We start from the raw sequence: 17,621 nt of genomic DNA, 5'->3' as shown, positions 1-17,621 counted from the left end.
GCCAGAGATTCAGACTCTGGACCTGATTCTAACTCCACGCGTGGGACTGCCCGGAGTGGGGACCTGCCCCATTTCACCCCACAAACAGCAGAAAATATCCACTGACCCTTTGAGTGAATGAAGACACTTTGGGAGGGCAATGTGGGGGGCGCTTTGATTCCACATCCTGTAATGACTATCCATGCCGACTGCCAAGGGGGCCCATGCAGCAGAGTCGTACTCTTTTCCTTTTCCTGGATGGACAATTGGGGGGCTTGCTCCTTTGGTCTGATCTTCTTCTGATACACCACAGAGAGTGGACTAAGTCATTCCTTGGCCTACCGCTTTGTTTGGTGGAGTGTTTTTGATATTTGGAGGGATGTTGCCTTGCTGTCTTGGGGAAGGGGAGCTAGGGTGTTGATTGTTGGGTTTTATCGGATGTCTGCTCTTTATTTGATCTATATTGAATGTGGAAGTGGCACAATCATCTGCTTGTACAAGGCTGGTGCGGTGGTAGTTGGATGTTGAGATTGCAGTGGGGGAAGTATTAATGCCTGCAGAATTCTCTCCTGGAATGTGCAGGACTTGAATAACTTGTTTAAACATTATAAGGTTCAGGCATTCTTGTGGCGACGAGGGGTTCATTTAGTGTTTTTGCAAGAGACTCACCTGAATGCCCAGGAGAGGGAAGCACTATGAAAGCTATGGCTACGTTCTCAGCCTTTGCTAGATGGACACTCATATGGGTGAGACCGGGCGTCCCCTTTTAAATGCCCAGCAAGAAAGTGGATACGGAGGGATGCAACTCCATTCTCACAGGCCATTTGGAGGGCTGAGATATTTATATTGTCACTGTTCATGCACTCAGTATTGACCAGCTCCTGTTTCTTGATACACTGTCCCACATTCTGGCTCCTCTACTGCTCAGACACTTCTTATTGGTAGAGACTTTAATTGTGTTGCTGATATTGACCTAGGGACTCTCCAGCCATCTGAATAGCTGGGAGATTATCTGTCTGGCAGTGCCATTGGGGACTGGTAGATGGATGGCGACATCACCACCCGCAGGTGTGTGACTATTCTTTTCACTCAGCCGTACACTTGCTCCATGTCCACCTCAATACCATTTGTGCTCACCCGATATGCTGGGGGCAATTACGGAACTAGAGTACTTGGCTAGACCTATTTTAGATCACAATCACCTTCTCTTAACGTTATGGTGCGGTGACACTCGTGCATGTATACAGAGTTGGTGACTGAAAGCTGCCAGTTTGGATGACCCGGCGTTCCGTTGGACCATCAGGGAGGGGATCCTGTGCTACTTTGTCGAAAATGAGGGTACTACCTCTCCTCTGCTTACAGAATGGGAGGCCTTCAAGGTTGTCCTCCGGGAGAATTGCATAGAAGAATCAGCAGGAGTGCGGCAAATGCTCTTGAGTGAGCTCATTACCTATGTGCAAGCCCTTCAGGATTTGGAGAGATTGAAGCCAGAGATACCAGACCTCCAAAAGAACCTACTGGAGGCCAAGGGAAAGGTGGCAGAACATGTGGAGCACCTCAGCTGTTTCTACTACAAAGCATAAATGGTTCATGCGCATCCTGAGAGAGACAACATGGGGACACTGCTGGTGTGGCTGGCCAACCCTGCTAGGCATGGTTCGCCGACCCTAAAGTTGATTACGGCTGAGGTGATTAGACTCTCTGTGGAGGAAAAAATAAATCATCCTTTGCCCAATAGTATGCCAGGCTGTATGATATCGAAGACAAGGCTTGGAAACAGAACATACCCAATTAGCTAACTGACATTCCACTTTGCAGACTGGCTCCAGGAGAGGTAGAGGCATTGGGAGAGGACATCACAGAAGAGGAAATCCAAGGAGAGGTGTGGCAGATGGCCCAAAGGAAAAATCCCAGGGAAAGATGGCCTCCCTGTGGAGTTGTATGCTGCTTACATTGATCTGTTTTCTCCTCACCTGGCAACTTTGTAGCAGTAGGTGCTGGAAGCTCGTGTCTTGTCACCTTTTTTGCGAGAGGCCCTTATTGCCCCTGATCAAACCTGAAGCAGAGGCCCTTATTGCCCCCCCAATGCCATGCTGACCAGTTGGGGTTTTTCCTTGGCCATAGCACAACACTCAATATATGGTGCCTGTTGACAGTTTTGTGAGATGGCCCCGTCTGGCTTCATGTTTGTCGATATCAAAAAAGCTTTTGATAGTTTCGACTGGGACTTCCTCAGCACTGTCATGACTTGTATGGGATTGGGGCATCGATTTGTGGTGTGCACTTCCTTGCTGCATGTGAATCCTGTGGCACGGATTGGTACAGGGCAGATGATATCTGGGCAATGTAGGGTTGAGCGGGGCACCTGAAAGGGGTGCCTGCTGTCTCCCCTGTTCTTTGCCATTGCAGTAGAGACACTGGTGAGCAGGGCCTGTAGTGGAATGCTTTATACCCGTCGGACCACATATTACTTCTCCCTTTATGCCAATGATATGGTGCCCTACCTTGGTGACAAGTGCACGTAACCTGAGAGGGTGGTGCGTCTCCTCACAGCCTTTGGGGAGGCCTCCAGCCTGCTTATAAACTGTCTGAGAACTAGTCTGTTTCTGTTCTGAGGAAGGACGGGGCATGCCCCTGATTTCTGTGGCATTAGATTGGAATGAGAAGTGGTTCAGTACATGGAGGTACTGCACAGTTCACAAATTACTGGAGGGTAATATTGGGGCAGCAGTGGCAGCTTTCTGGGCTATAGTGGGTTTCTGGAGGACACTGCCGCTACCGGTGGCAGGCCAGATTGCCATACCTAAAATGATTGTGTTACCTTGCATTTTTTATTTTTTCATGGTCTTTAGGGATTTGGTCACAATTCTGATTTACTTGATCTGGGGCAAGGGCCTATGGTGAGTTGCGCTTGCTAAGTTGCAGCACCCATCTGCTAATGGGGGGATTAATGCTCTTGATTTTGAATTCTACTACTTAGTTACATAGTTGCAGTGGTGTATGGGGTGGTTTTGGGGATGAGAGAATCTGGGTGCGTTAGGATGTCCAGCCACCCTGTTGGCGACAGTTTTGCTTAATCCTAAATGGGTCTTTGTTGTGGGACGGCAAGACCTGGTGGTGCTTCATAACTGCTGGCTGAGGGTGGTCCACCAGGCACAGCTGTGGTCCCCATATTCCCTGGGACTCACCCTTCAAGCCGTGCTAATGCAGCTTGGAAAGGTTGAAGGGGGTTGTCTGCAGGATTTGGTGACAGCGGGCCTGGACACAGTAGGTGCACTCTGCATAGATGTCAGACTACTCCCTTTTGATGACCTGAGTGTGGAGTTTGACCTCCCAGCAGGGTAGTTCCTGTTATATGGGACACTGACTGCAGCGGTGCGTAGGACGTGGGGGTGACGAGTGGTAGAGCCATGGCCTCTTCATAGTTCACAATTCCTGTGATTAATACTCGAAGTTGGTAGAGGTTGGTGTTGGGGCTCTAAGGGGCGCTGCATGCGGATGTGCTCTCCCTTCTCACACAACTGCAGGAACAGTGGGAGACTGATCTGATATCACCTTTGACAGATGGGGACTGGACTCAAATGAAGGAGGTTGAACCTAAGACATCCCACAATGCTCGTTTCAAGCTTATTCACTATTATATTTTACATTGGGCTTAACTCATACCCCAGAAACCTAAAATTTATTTCCCAGAATTTCACAGAATGTTTTTGATCCCCTCCCTCAGGCTGTGCTTGCTGTTCCTTTATCCCCCGTCCAGCTAAACAAAAAGTCACATCACGGTTCATTGACTTAGCACTGGTGCTCACCAGTAGATGAATCACGATTCACTAGAAGCATGCCGGAGGCCCCAGAGTGGAGTGCAGGAGGGCTGACCTTCTACTTTGGGCGGAATAGGTGGTGGGTGCGCTGCTAAGAGAGGTACACTAGGTGCCACTGATACTTTGTTGGTACTAAATGATGTCTGCAAGTTAATGGATGCTTCAGAGAGGGGTAGATGGTTGCCTCAAACACATTCAGATGGGTCATCTGCTAAACGAGCAGAGAGGAATAGACATCTCGATTCGATGAGTGGTAGGTAGACCGTCACTCAACTGCATGGGTGGTACACAGGCAGACTTTTTACACCTGTTGGACGATTGTTGCGCTAACCATGTGGAAAGCAGTTCTGCACCTTGGATATTAGATACTGTGTGATAATGGCTGCACTGTAGGGTGCCATAACCCAAAGGCTTATATTATATTCTGCTCTTCTATAAATGTACCACAGGTTGTACCATGCCAACATATTGAATGCTAATAAAAATGTTGATTTAAAAATAACTGTGGGATCCATGGCAACATAATTAGCCTGTGGTTGGTCAATACTTTGCTGTCACCATTAGGTTTATTTAGTAAGGATGTGACAATAGCCTTTATCAGTTATTGGGTACTAATCAAGTAGCAAGAGTGGTGTTGCTTGGAAGAAGTAAAAGTGTAGTTTTCACAGGGCATGGGCACAAGGGGGAGCTGAGGAGATTGAAGCAAGTTTTGATAAAATCAGGTGGTCAGTGGCTGTAGCAAAAAAGAGTAGTGAGAACATATCTAAATGCTTCTTAGCACTCACCAAGCATTCTCCATTAGTAGAAGAAGGGGCAGTAGAGGAGGAGGGTTTCAAGTTGTTATCAATTTTAGAATGAAAATAGTTGGTCAGGTCTGAACATAGTTGTTGTGAAGACAGGACAGCATAACTGCCAGCTACTGGATGGGAAAGGGGACAACGTTAGAGAAGACATCCCTCATAGGTTTATCTGCATTCTCAACAAAAGTTTGATAAAAGCATGCCCTGACAATCAGAGAATTGTTTTGTACTTGTGTCTCTGCTCCCTTTAGATACAGGTGCCTTCTAAGGTAGCTTACCAGTGTCTTTCAATGCCTTTTTAGAACCCTTTTCATTCTACCACTTCCTCTGTAAAGCTGAGGGGCAGAAAGCATCCATCCATGGGATTTAGTGGGTGCAAGAGGGATGATGGCCTAAGGTGCCACAGAAATATGGTTGCTAAAAGAGATGGCATAACCATTTATGTCAGTATCCAAGAAGGGAAGAGACTGTAGCTATATTAAAAGCAGAGGAATCATGGATAGAAGGCATTTTTAAGCATAAAGGCTGGACCAAGTATGCAAATTTGAACCATGAGGATTGTAGTCTTGCAATCCTAGCCTCAAAAATATTGACCAATTAAAATATTGATGTCAAGATAATTGATTACAAAAAAATATAGTAAACCTTATGAACGAGTTACTTGCCTTTGGAAACACATTAACTGGTAGAGACTCTGGGGGTTATTCTAACTTTGGAGGAGTGTTAATCCGTCCCAAAAGTGACGGTAAAGTGACGGATATACCACCAGCCGTATTACGAGTTCCATAGGATATAATGGACTCGTAATACGGCTGGTGGTAAATCCGTCACTTTTCCGTCACTTTTGGGACGGATTAACACCTCCTCCAAAGTTAGAATAACACCCTCTATCTAGCTGCAAATTTCGTACCTTAGACTATTCCCAAGGCATCAGATTGGATTCAGAAAATCTTGTGCAGTAACTCTGCACAACGGTAGGTGGCACCGATCGGCTCTGCATTAGTATCATAGATGTTGTCCACACCGGATGTGATGTGGGTCGTGCCTCTATAGGCACAACCCCAGCATGCACAGGTCAGTTTCTTTACATTACTATTTCCACGCCAGAAGCACAAGGCTAAATCAGAAGGCGGTGAAACCAATGTGCAGATTGTAAGAGCCTACATGGGCTTTTTTAGGTTGAAAGGTCCAGTTTGCAGAGCAGGAGGATGGGAGGGTTGTTAAAGACTATGCAACTAACTAGATAGAGTCTGTACCATATAAGGCGATACTGAAGGTAAGTAACATGTTCATCTGATCGATGCTTCTAGCTGCTGATTCTTCACCTTGGAATAGATGCCAAAGCAGTACTTCCCAGGAGGTGGGTCTGTAAACTGGCTCAGATAAATTGTCCTGAAGGACTGAACGAGCAAAGTACCCATTACGACAGACCTGACTGTCATGGCAGTAGTGTTCAGTAAACGTGTGCGGAGAAGCACACATAGAATCCTGACAGATGGTCAGCAGTGTGATGGTTTACCGAAATTGAAAGGCATCACCAGCTTTAGCAGAAAAGTGGCATGGGTTCAGAGAACCAATTTGTCTGGGAAGAAGCTGATGTATGGTGGGTGAATAGAAAGAGCCTGTAGCTCGCTGAGTCTTCTAGCTAATGTGATGGCCATCAAGAAGACTGCCTTGATGGTCAGAAGTCTTGGAGGGCAGCTATGCATTGGTTCAAAGTGGAGCATATCAGATGCTTTAAAACTAAATTAAGATCTCATTTGAGCATACCAAAAGGTTGGCCCAACAACTGCAAGAAACAGAGATGGCTGAAAGTTATCTGTTACCTGTGCCCTGAACAAGTCCTTGCCAGGCAAAGAACGAGAAAACAGCAACACTTCAGACAAGGGTACAGAAAATGGGTCAACATGTTTTTTTCATTGCACCAAGCCACAAACTTGTACCAATGGCATGTGTAACAAGTTTTTGTCAATGGATGCCTGACTGCCAATGTACCATCACATACTTCGGAAGGGAGATTGAATACTCTCCATGCATGAAAGTGAAATGTGCATAAGTTCAGGTGTTGGACCCTGCCCTGTTGCGTTTGTAGATCCTCCCAAAGGGGCAGCCTGATTTGAAGATCGATGCTCATGCTCAGGAGTTGTGGATACCATACTCTCCATGCCCTAACCGGACAATTAGAATGACCTGGGCCTGGTTGGTCCTGATCTTTTTCAGTACTCGGGCCGAAGTGGTATGCACAGAAGGGAATACAGGAGTCCAAAGTCTCACTCAAGATGAAATGTGTCTCTGAGTGAGCACCAACTTTGAAACTCCAATGTGCAGAAGTGCTGACATTGCTCGTTTTCTACGGTGGAAAACAGTTCTAACCAGAGTTCTCCCCAGTTGCGGAAGAGAACTTGCACCACCTTTGGATGGAGACACCATTTGTGATCCACAAGGCATCAATGGCTCAGTTTGTTCACCCTGACATTTGGAGAGCTCGTCAGGTGTTGTATGATGAGGTAAATGTCCTGATGTTCCATCCATGTCCAGAGGTGCAGGGTCTCCCGGCACAGGGTTTATGACCCCACTCCGCCTTGTTTGTTGCAGTACCACATGGCGGTAGTGTTGTCCATGAACACCTGAACCAGCCTTCCCTTGATGGATGCAAAACAAATTCCTCTCAACTCCAACAAATTGATGTATAGCTGAGACGCCACTGAAGGCCAGAGTCCTCTGATCTCCATCTCTCCCACCTGGTCACCCCAACCCAGGAATAATGCATCTGGGTGGGAAAGGGAAAGTGGTCTGCTCCTGACCCAATCCCGGTTCATTAGCCATCACTGCAGATTTTTCACATTGCCCTCCAATATCTAGACAGGGTTGGAGAGATTCCCTTGGAGCTGCACCCACTGGGACTGCAGAGCCTACATATGCCAATGAGCGTACTTCACAGCAGGATGTAGGAGGCCATCAGACCCAGAAGTCTCAGTGTCTGTCTCACCAAAATCCAGGATTGAGTCTGAAACATCTGGATTATAGCTTGAATAACCCTATCTTGCCACTCTGGAGGATAGGCATGGAATTGCAAGGAAGTCCAGAATGGCTCAGATGGACGGGAGCATCTGAGAGGGAGTCAGGTGTGACTTTGGCACATTTATAGTGAACTCCGACAAATGCAAGAGATCTGGAAGTGAGTGACAAGTGCCTGGGGCAAGCTCGCCATCAACAGCAAGGTGTCAAGGTAGGGGAAGACTGGAATCCCTGATGGGCTGCAACCACTGCCATCACTTTCGTTTACTCCGGATGGGTGCTGGTAAAGCCAAAGGGGAGCAAAGTGCTTGTGGCCCACTGTGAACCGCAGGTAACGTCTATGGGCCGACAGGACAGGGATGTGGAAATATGCATCCTGAAAGTCCAACACTATCATCAAGTCTCCAGGATCCAGGGCAGCCAGGACCTAAGCCAAAGTGAGCATTTTGAATTTCACCTTTTATAGGAAGTAGTTAAGGAGCGCAGATCTATTACAGGGCAGAGGCCTCCGTCCTTCTTTGGCACCAAGGAGTACAGGAACAGCAACCATGACCTACTTCTGATGTCGGCACCCTAATGAAAGCTTCTTTGGCCAAAAGAGCCTGCACTTCCTAACACAGCAGGGAGAGATAGTCCTTCATAAGCTGATCCAAGGACAGTAGTAGGAAGGGGTTTCTGTGAATGGTAATGCGTAACTGAGCCAATCAATTTGGAACACTCACTTGACCGAAGATGTGGCTTGCCATTAGGGCAGGTAGTGCTCGATCCCACCTCCAACAGGGTGCCTGTGTTGTTGTGAGGATATACTAAAGGGGTTTTGAGGCTATGGCTGCGGGTTGGTTTGAGGATGGGGCAGATCTCCGGTCTTGGGTCACACAAGGCTTGTGGGAACTGTACCTACAGCCATGGAGAAGCTGTAGGTACAGTTCCTACAAGCCTGCTGGCCATGGTGGCTGGGTGAGAGAGGATATGGCTGGTCACCCCTAACATAGCCATGGAAGGAACAAAAGGAAAAGTGGGTCCATGGAGAGTCCCAATGAAAGGGTGTGGTCTTACTCTCTTTATAGCACCTAAGCGCTGAGTCAGCTGTGTCGCCGAATGGGCGAGTGCCGTTTTAGGGAATGTCCATAAGGGATGCTTGGAGTTCCCCCGAGATGCCAGTCAATCTCAGCCATGTGTTGTGACTGTCAACTACCAATGAAACAATGGCTCTGCCCAGCTGGCCTGTTGTACTCAGTGTACATCATATTGTGAACTTTGATGCATTCCTGCCATCGGCAATAGTCTTGGTCAGGAGGGCTTGGCCCTCTTGCAAGTTGTAACTTGTACAACTTATTCCCACACTGTGCGGCTGTACTACCAAAAGAGGCATGTGATGTTTACTGACCACTGGTGGAAGAAAATATCCTCTTACAAAAAGAGTCCATCCTCTTCGATTCCCTGTCTGGTGGAATGGTAGGGAAGGCACCATGTTGATCTTTAGATGTTGAGGCCTGCACCACTAGGCTCTCTGGGGTGGAGTTCTGGGTGAGGAAACTTGGGTCCTCAGGAGTGTGGCAGTGGCAACGGGTGATTGTCCTGAGCATCGGAGCACCTGTGCAGATTTTGGCCCAGGACAACACACTACATTGGTTAGGGCTTCATTGAACAGACATTGGTCTTCACCTCCAGTGAGAGCAGCATAAGATCTATGACCCCAGCTGCCCTCCTCATCACTATAGCAAATGAGGCCCCTACCTCTTAGCCACACCAAGAGAAGAGACCAGACCAATGTCTGGTGACGTGTTCAGAGCACTGGCTTCAGCCAGGTCCTCATATCGGTTGTCTTCAGCCAACACTAGGGGCTCAGAGTATCCAAAGAGATCCTCAGATCCACCCATTCATATTCCTCACTGGACCTGTCAGGAAAGGAAGGCACTGCCTCCAAACTGGCAGGTCTAGATCTAGCCAGTGCTGAGGGAGACATCGGATGATGCCAGTCCGGATCCATCTTAGAGTCAGGATTATGATGGCTTTGGTACCAATGGACTGAACTCCGGTGAAGGCTGTGTCCAGAACCCTCTGGAGCAGACTGGGTCCAGGAAAAAAATTCAGAGGGCCCGATTGGTGCTGAAGGCAATACGCTGGTGGAGACCCAGTCGGTGCACTTCCTAAACTTGTGGGTTTGAAGATGCTCCAGAGGGTTCTGGACACCCAAGTATGAAGTGCATAGCCTCTTAAAACACCTTGAGTTAGGCGGGGGACACTCCAGCTCCAGGGAAGCAGGGGAGGTGTGGGAGCTGTGCCTAAATTTGGAAAATATCTGACACAAAAAATATAGATTACAGTAACATTGAATTTTTAAAATTAATAGGTAAGATACCCAAAAAGCACACTGTACATAAGTAATGAAAGTCCCAGTCCAAAAGTGTTGCTTATGACAAACTTTTATTCAGGCATCAAAGCAGATGTAGGTACATTCTTTTCACAGCAGCAGCTGACAGGTGTTTCGTCCCATGGACTTTATCAAGGTTGAAAAAACACAAATTATGGTATCCAGTAAGATCAGAAAATGGTTATCCTCATATCCTTATATAGAGCAAAAAGACCTGAATATGCCCAAAATGCTAGTATGCGACCTTCCTCTGTTAGGTTACAGAAGTACATGATTATGTATTCTGATTCCAAAATGTTTGCCCAGTGAAGCCATGAAGACCCAGATAAGCCTCTTACCTATGGCCAGGGAGTCATGTGATAGTGGACCTGCAGTGATGTTAAAATTAACAAACATGTAAAAAACTAAGGTATAGTGTAAAAAATATTATTAACATAATTTAAAAATATGACTTGTATTTAATTAAAGTCAATTTAAATTTTGAAAAACTGGCAGTACTTTCAATAATATAGGTTATATACTTAAAATTGATTTATTTTGCAATTGTTATTTTAACAACATATATATTTTATATTACAAAACAAAAGATTTCCTACACCCATTTCAAACTAAGCAACATTGGGGACAGTGTTCAAGTCTGGGTGGATCAAATTTGCTTTTCCCATTTCAAACTAAGCAATATTGGTGAAAATAATTGACGTAAATAAAAGACGTATTCTCAATTCAAAATAACAAACTTTGTAGAAAATATGTATTATTAAACAATAAGCATAAAAAATATATCACTTATTGCAGTAAACAAATTGAAAAATAAAACATATAACAATGAATTAAAATTTGCTTTTTTAAATTAAATTAAATTAACCAACGTTAAAGACTAATTTCTAAAACAAAAAGCTTTCATTTAAAAAAAATATATATAAAAACATTTGCTAATGACTGCAAATCCATCACCAAGTTGGAAGGGGTGGTTTTCCCATATTATCTTAAATCCATCTGATAAGGCATGAGCAATGTCTGAATTCGACTGATCTCTTAAACATGTCTCACTCCTAAAAATCATATCAAGCTGTAATCGATAATAAAATCATGTTGCGTCTGTAACCGCTCACTGGCGACATTCCCAAGAGTAGAGGGTTTTTGCTGGAAGGGCACTGTACCAGCCGGTTTCTGTGGGAGGCTTGGGGTACCGACAGGCTCCCGCAAGAGTTGATTTAGTGGCGTTGGGGTCCACACTTACCTGCGGGCCAAAGAGGTTGAGTCCTATTCTGCTTCTGCTTCTGCTTTCCTGGCAGGAGCTCTTCGGTCAGCTTCGTGTCTGCTCCATCTTGGAGTTCAACTTCTCTGGGAGTCGATACTCACCAGCAGTCATATAGCCTTCTTGGGGAAGGAGGGCTATCACTTGTCTGAAGGACTATAGAATCCTTTTAAAGATTAAAATCCAGTCCAGGTGTTACATGTTTTGCCTTGTAATTCCAAGATTGAAGTGCACAGTTTTATGTATTCCTATTTCCCAGTCCATTATGCCTGAGCTCCTTTGATTTCTGTGTCATTTCCTCCTCCTGTTAGTACACTATTTTAGGATAACCTTCCCTATCGTTCACTGCATTTCAATGCAGCCTCATTATTTTTCATAAGGGAGGTCAGCCCTTCTGTCTTGCATTTTTCTCCCTGATTTTTGTCCCTTGGAGATCTGGATCAATCTCTAATCTGCTTCCATTTGCAACTTCCCTCTTCATTGTACTCAGGATCCTCTATCTCCAGCTTCAAACTTCCTGGAAGTCTTTGTGATGTTGACTCTTCCTCAAATTTTGGCATTTTCTGTCTTCCACAAGTTATTCATAATGTGGGAAGACTAGTTACGGCTTGCGGTGTTAAAGGGGGCAGGGTGGCGTGCGGGAGGGGGGAGCAGGGGGGTGGCGGGGGGAACATAATAAAAATTACATAAAAAAATTAACTTACCTGATTTACCTAAAAGCCGTGCCGCATCCTGCTGCTCTGCTGGCTGCAGACAGGCACAGGCTCCCAGCCTGCCCTGCGGCCAGTCCTGGTGCTGCTCAGAGCTGCTTCAGGATTGGCTGGGAAAGCCCTGGCTGGGTGCTCCCAAGCAGACTGGGAGCCTGTGCAGGCTCTCTCCAGCCCAGCAAATGTGTTGCTGGGCTGGAGAGAGCTCTGTGCCCTTGTGTGTTTGGCCAGACCAAGATGGCTGCCAAACACACATGTGCTCTGAGGGAGAGTGCTGAGCACTTCCCCTCACACTCGTCACCCCCGTGGCCCTGCCCCTGTACAAGGAAACAATAATAAACAGTTTATTATTGTTTCCTTATAAATGTTTTGCAGCTGCTGCTGCTGGTGGGGAGACAACGCTCCTCCGCCCTCATGGAGGAGCCACCCCTGGGGAAGACACAGTGGGGGTCATTCTAAGTCTGGTGGGCGGCAGAGGCCGCCCGCCAGACTTCCCCCCTCCAAAATACCGCTCCGCGGTCGCAAGACCGCTGAGGGTATTTTGGCTTTTGCACTGGGCTGGCGGGCGACCGCCAAAAGGCCGCCCGCCAGCCCAGTGCAAAAACCCTTCCCACTAGGACGCCGGCTCAGAATTGAGCCGGCGGAGTGGGAAGGTGCGACGGGTGCAGTGGCACCCGTCGCGTATTTCAGTGTCTGCAATGCAGACACTGAAATACAAAGTGGGGCCCTCTTACGGGGGCCCCTGCAGTGCCCATGCCATTGGCATGGGCACTGCAGGGGCCCCCAAGGGCCCCACGACAACCCATACCGCCATCCTGTTCCCGGTGGGAGAACCGCCAGGAACAGGATGGCGGTATGGGCTGTCAGAATCCCCCATGGCGGCGCAGCAAGCTGCGCCGCCATGGGGGATTCCCAGGGCAGCGGAAAACCGGCGGGAGACCGCCGGTTTTCCTCTTCTGACCGCGGCTGAACCGCCGCGGTCAGAATGCCCTGCGGGGCACCGCCAGCCTGTTGGCGGTGCTCCCGCCGACCCTGGCCCCGGCGGTAAGGAACCGCCGGGGTCAGAATCACCCCCAGTATCTTCTTGAAGGAATCATCCTTACCTGAGACAGACCAAACCTGGAATTGTAAACAACATTAGTGCCCAGCCCTTGACAAACCATGGATTTCAACAGAATTTGTAGTCATTAAACTAGTGTTGACTAAAACCCGTAAAAGAGAAAAGCAAAGACTAAAAATGTAGGCTTTTCAGCATGCTCAGCTGGTAGCATCTGCCAAAGTACGATGGAGATGAGATGAAATATGAAATGAAGCATTGGAGACTACAACATATTTGTAGGCAGGTGGAAAATTGGTAAAACTATCTGACATGACTGTACTTAGAGTTGAAAGTAACAGGAGGGAATGAAATACAGGCATACGCCTGAAATAGCCCCAGAGGAAAGATGGCTGCTAGAGGTGACAGTGCTGGGTGGAGCATGTCCTTGGCAACCTGACTCCGAATGGTTGCTGCTCAGAAGGAGAAATGTATATTAAAACCAGCAAAGCAGTTGAATTAAAATAACAAAGGCAGCAATTTTGCCTTTGAAGTCCAAAAAGATGCAGACAGGGAATTGCTAATGATAATGCAGTCTTTCAAGAGAATAGAGAGGCAGCTGTGACTTGAAAGTCAAGATGCAAAGAATTCTCTCAAGGAGTCCATTTGTGACCATAAAAAAGCTTTTTTGGTGTGTAACAAGCAAACATAAATTGTGATTTGGTAAGACGAATTAATGTTTTGCAACCACAATCCAATTGCAAAGCATTAGTATATTACCGACTACACAGAGGTAGTGTAATCCATTGAAAATGGGAAGGGTCCCCTAGGGACTACTTCCACTTTGTGAATGTTGAAAAAAACATTTTTAAGAGTAGGCAGTGTTTCGAGGGGCCACTGTCTACACCAGAGAAATGTTAGTTAAACTTTAAGTAAAATGGGCTGCATTTAAAAAAAAATTGCTTGCTTTATTTAAAAGCAATAGCAGACATGGTAGTCTGCTGACCCTGGCAGGCCATGATCCCTGTGAAGAATATGAACTGAAGTGGGTTGCAAGCATGTAGGTCGAATTGTGAACTACTACGATTTAGTATTTTGCAAACCATTAGTACATAGGTCGGGTGAAAAATACCACACTAGTCGCAGAAATAGCGGTCGCAATTTGTATCCAGTGTTTGTATTTTACAACAAATTAGTACATCTGGCTCTAAGGGCCTGATTTATGAAAATGTATGCTGCCTTTGTGTCTTTTTTTGATGTAAATATAATTGTATTTTGTAAGTTTGCGCTGCTTTTGAGTCAAAAACTGACACAAATGCGGCACAAACATTTAATAAATCAGGTCCTAAGTGCTCTAGACCTATTGCTTAAGAGTGATGTGATTATCCTCCAGGTTGTGTGGATTATTACAGAACGCCCCTATTGAATTTAAAAAAGGAGCTGCCATGAATTTCACTGCAGAGTTCCAAAATATTACTCAATTTCGCTCTTCTGCATGGTTCCCCTGTTTGTGGGGATTATTGCTTATGTTTACCACCTGCACTAAGCAGGTAGTAAATGTGAGCTGGGGTCAGGTGCGAGGTGGAGGTGAAGGGAGGGAAGGGGAAGGAATGGGAAAACGTCGTGATCAAGTCGAGTGGTATCCCCCCCGATGATACAGAAGATACCACTCTGCTTGACTTATGAGGGACTTAAAATGCTGAAATCGCACTTGCTTCAAATTCCCCAACTTGCAGCATCTGTTTTGAAAGATTCTGGAATAACAGGAAATAAATCAATCGAAAATACAGTAGGATTTCCTGATAGATAATATATACTGATTTGTTGCACTGTTTATGTGCTTTGTGTTGCAGTGCTGCTAAGAGTTGGTTTTGTGCAACTTAAAAAAGATTCATTATGTCTTTGACTGTTTTGTGTAGGAAGACTCGACCTTTTTTGTTTGATTACGCCAAAAGGCGTAATTAGGTAAAAAGACACACAACATAAAGTCATCATTCTCAAAAGTAGTGAAATTAACACACCATTTTCCACACTGATTTACTATGAACACAGCAAATCTTAAACTGCCTCGTGCTTTGGTTTTTAGAACTTCTGTTTAGATATGTATTCCAGAATATGTCTGGGCCATGCAGCCTGCTTCCAAATTATGGTTTTCTTTAATGTTTATTTCGAAAACCAAAAAACACACGAAGCAGCATTAGCATATGAGGAACGTCCTGGAGCTTGGTAAAAACCTTACTTGTCTGTATCTTGCAGGATACGTCTTGTCCGGAGATCGCTGTGTTTCATCTCAGTCGTCGCAGTGTCCCTCGCGGTGCTCTGCCTTCACATCTGGACCTCTCGCCTATACAGTGTGGTGGACATCAGTAATCGGGTCCCCCCTGAGGACCTGCTGGACTATGGAGTGCTGGTGCCTTCCAAGAAATATGCCCACATCTCATTCAAGCTAAGAACAGATGTGCTGGGGTAAGCCTGTCAGACGTATGCCAGGGCTTCCATAGCAGCTGAGTAGAGGGGTGTCTTTGGGGGATCTGTAGTTTCTTGGTCAATAGTCTTTGTTTTTATGTGGTCCTGTTGGATGAAATGCATATTTTTTGTACTTTATTTGTCAATGGGCGTCTTTACATATATTTAATCATGGTCTGTGACTTGGAAAAATAGCACATGTATTCTGAGACATGGGACCATGAAGCATATCAATTTCTGATATTTGCTTTTTGTCTATTACTCAACTCCCCCCCTTTCATTACACATTCCCTCTGTTCTAAAGATCCCATTTCCATTTAGGAGACAAAGTTGCTTTTGAGGTTGGTCTGATTGACCTTATCTTGAAGGGGTTTGCCAGATTTTGGGAAGGAAATAGTCTGTTTGCATTTCTCTAATGACAGTCATTGTTAATGCAGTGCTTAGCAGAGATGTTTTAATGCATATAGAAAGTGGAAAATTGCCCACGCCCCAAACTTTCAAGGTCTGGCAAAGTAAATATTCTCTCCATTTGACCTTTATCTATTCTCTCTCTCTATCTCTTTTCTTTTGCTCTGTCTGTACCTCTCACTGACTCAGTCTCTCTCTCTCTTTTACTCTGAATCAGGCCCTAACAGTCACTAGACCACCAGACTTGCCGTGGCGATCTGTTTCGCATTGGGTTTGACGGTCGGACCGTCAAATTAAGAGTTTGGCTGTCGAACTGGCAAAAGACCTTCGTCTCCGCCAGGATCAGTGAACACGATGTGATGATGGCGGTCGTGGTTGTAATCAGCAACGGCAGTGCTGGAGTTCTGATTGCCATGAAAAAGCTTGGTGGAGGGGGCCACAGGGGAGCCCCTGCACCACCCATGCCACTGCCAATGGCATGGGCAGTGCAGGAGTCCCCTGCCCATCACCCTTGAAATGCACACTGTCTGGCATACAGACAGTATACATTGAAATGGAGCTAGAACACCCTGCATGTGGCAGCATTGTCGCCGGCTCAATTGTGAGTAAGGAACAATGCTGCCGTACCTTTCCAATTGAGCTGACCAGTGGAAACCTTGGTTTTCCCCAGTCAGCCCAGTGGGAAAGTTGCGATTGGCCGGTGGGGAGACCGCCAGCACCGTGGCGGTCTCCTCATCAGGAGTTTGGAGGACGGTTTTTCTGCATACCAAACTCCTAATGATCCCCCTGAGTCTCTCTATCAAGTGTCATCTTTAGAATAGTTGGTGTTCCAGGAATGACATATTTCAACTGTTGTTACGTAACCCTGTTAAAGCATTGCTTGACATCATGGGGGTATGAATTATCAGGCAATGGGTAATAAAATTAATATTTTCTCCATACAGGGGCCCCTAAAATATGTCTTGTCCGATACCCCAAAGGCCTTAAGATGACTCTGCTTAGGGTATTCTGTTTTCAACTTATTTGAATTTTGCTCACACGCAGGACCACCAAAGTTTTGAAGTTGTAGTCTGGACAACTGGCAACCTCTAAACGTTTGGGCAACTTATAACGTTATTGTTAAGCCTGCTGGGATCCAGTGCAACATAATTATAAAGCAACTACACTTTTGCGTACACAATCTCTACTTTTTTTAATTTCAGCTTTAGCATAGCTCTTCAAACAAGTTTACTTCAACCACTCACAAAGTTAGTGCCAGTCTGAACTGGCTGTCTTCTGAACTATCATGACACTGCTTCATCATACTTTCAGGTATAACACAATCATCATCTTGGGCCTATATTTCTAGAAAGGGCACACAACTTCTACTAAAAGTTGAACTTCTACAATACGAATAAGAACAGGAATTATTCCGGGAAACATGGCTAAATGTTTCTTTGATATTACCTGGGTGCTTTCACTCTGTAAAGAAACTAAACAGTCAGTTTGATGGAGAGCAATGAAGTCCAAGGGTGTGAGATCTCAAGGTTTTGATAATAAGGGTCATAAGATAAGTATGTGGGTAGCACTGTTTTGAATTGGGAGAATGTGGAGCCTCAGTTTAAAATTACACTGACCAATATCAAAAATAAGGTTATTCAGTACTACAAAGAAATAATTAGAGTGGTGCTTTAAAATACATTAAAGTGCACAAAAGTAATATATGATTTGATGAGGAATATAAGGATAAAGATATAAGGTTAATTTAACAAGCA

At 45.7% G+C, this 17,621-nt stretch overlaps 1 protein-coding gene across 5 annotated transcripts in view; it reads left to right on the top strand.

Annotated features, from left to right (window-relative positions):
- B4GALNT1 (beta-1,4-N-acetyl-galactosaminyltransferase 1) overlaps window positions 1-17,621 on the top strand; it is a 556,280-nt gene that overhangs the window by 333,046 nt on the left and 205,613 nt on the right. For all 5 annotated transcript variants that reach the window (XM_069230844.1, XM_069230843.1, XM_069230845.1 and 2 more), the window contains one exon: window positions 15,250-15,459. In XM_069230844.1, the coding sequence (XP_069086945.1) occupies window positions 15,250-15,459 (210 nt within the window). The remainder of the gene's footprint in view (window positions 1-15,249; window positions 15,460-17,621) is intronic.

Source organism: Pleurodeles waltl, chromosome 4_2 (genome assembly GCF_031143425.1).
Source record: "Pleurodeles waltl isolate 20211129_DDA chromosome 4_2, aPleWal1.hap1.20221129, whole genome shotgun sequence".
NCBI lineage: Eukaryota > Metazoa > Chordata > Amphibia > Caudata > Salamandridae > Pleurodeles > Pleurodeles waltl.
The sequence above is the reverse complement of the archived record's forward strand: the minus strand, read 5'-3'. Positions and strand labels throughout refer to the sequence as shown.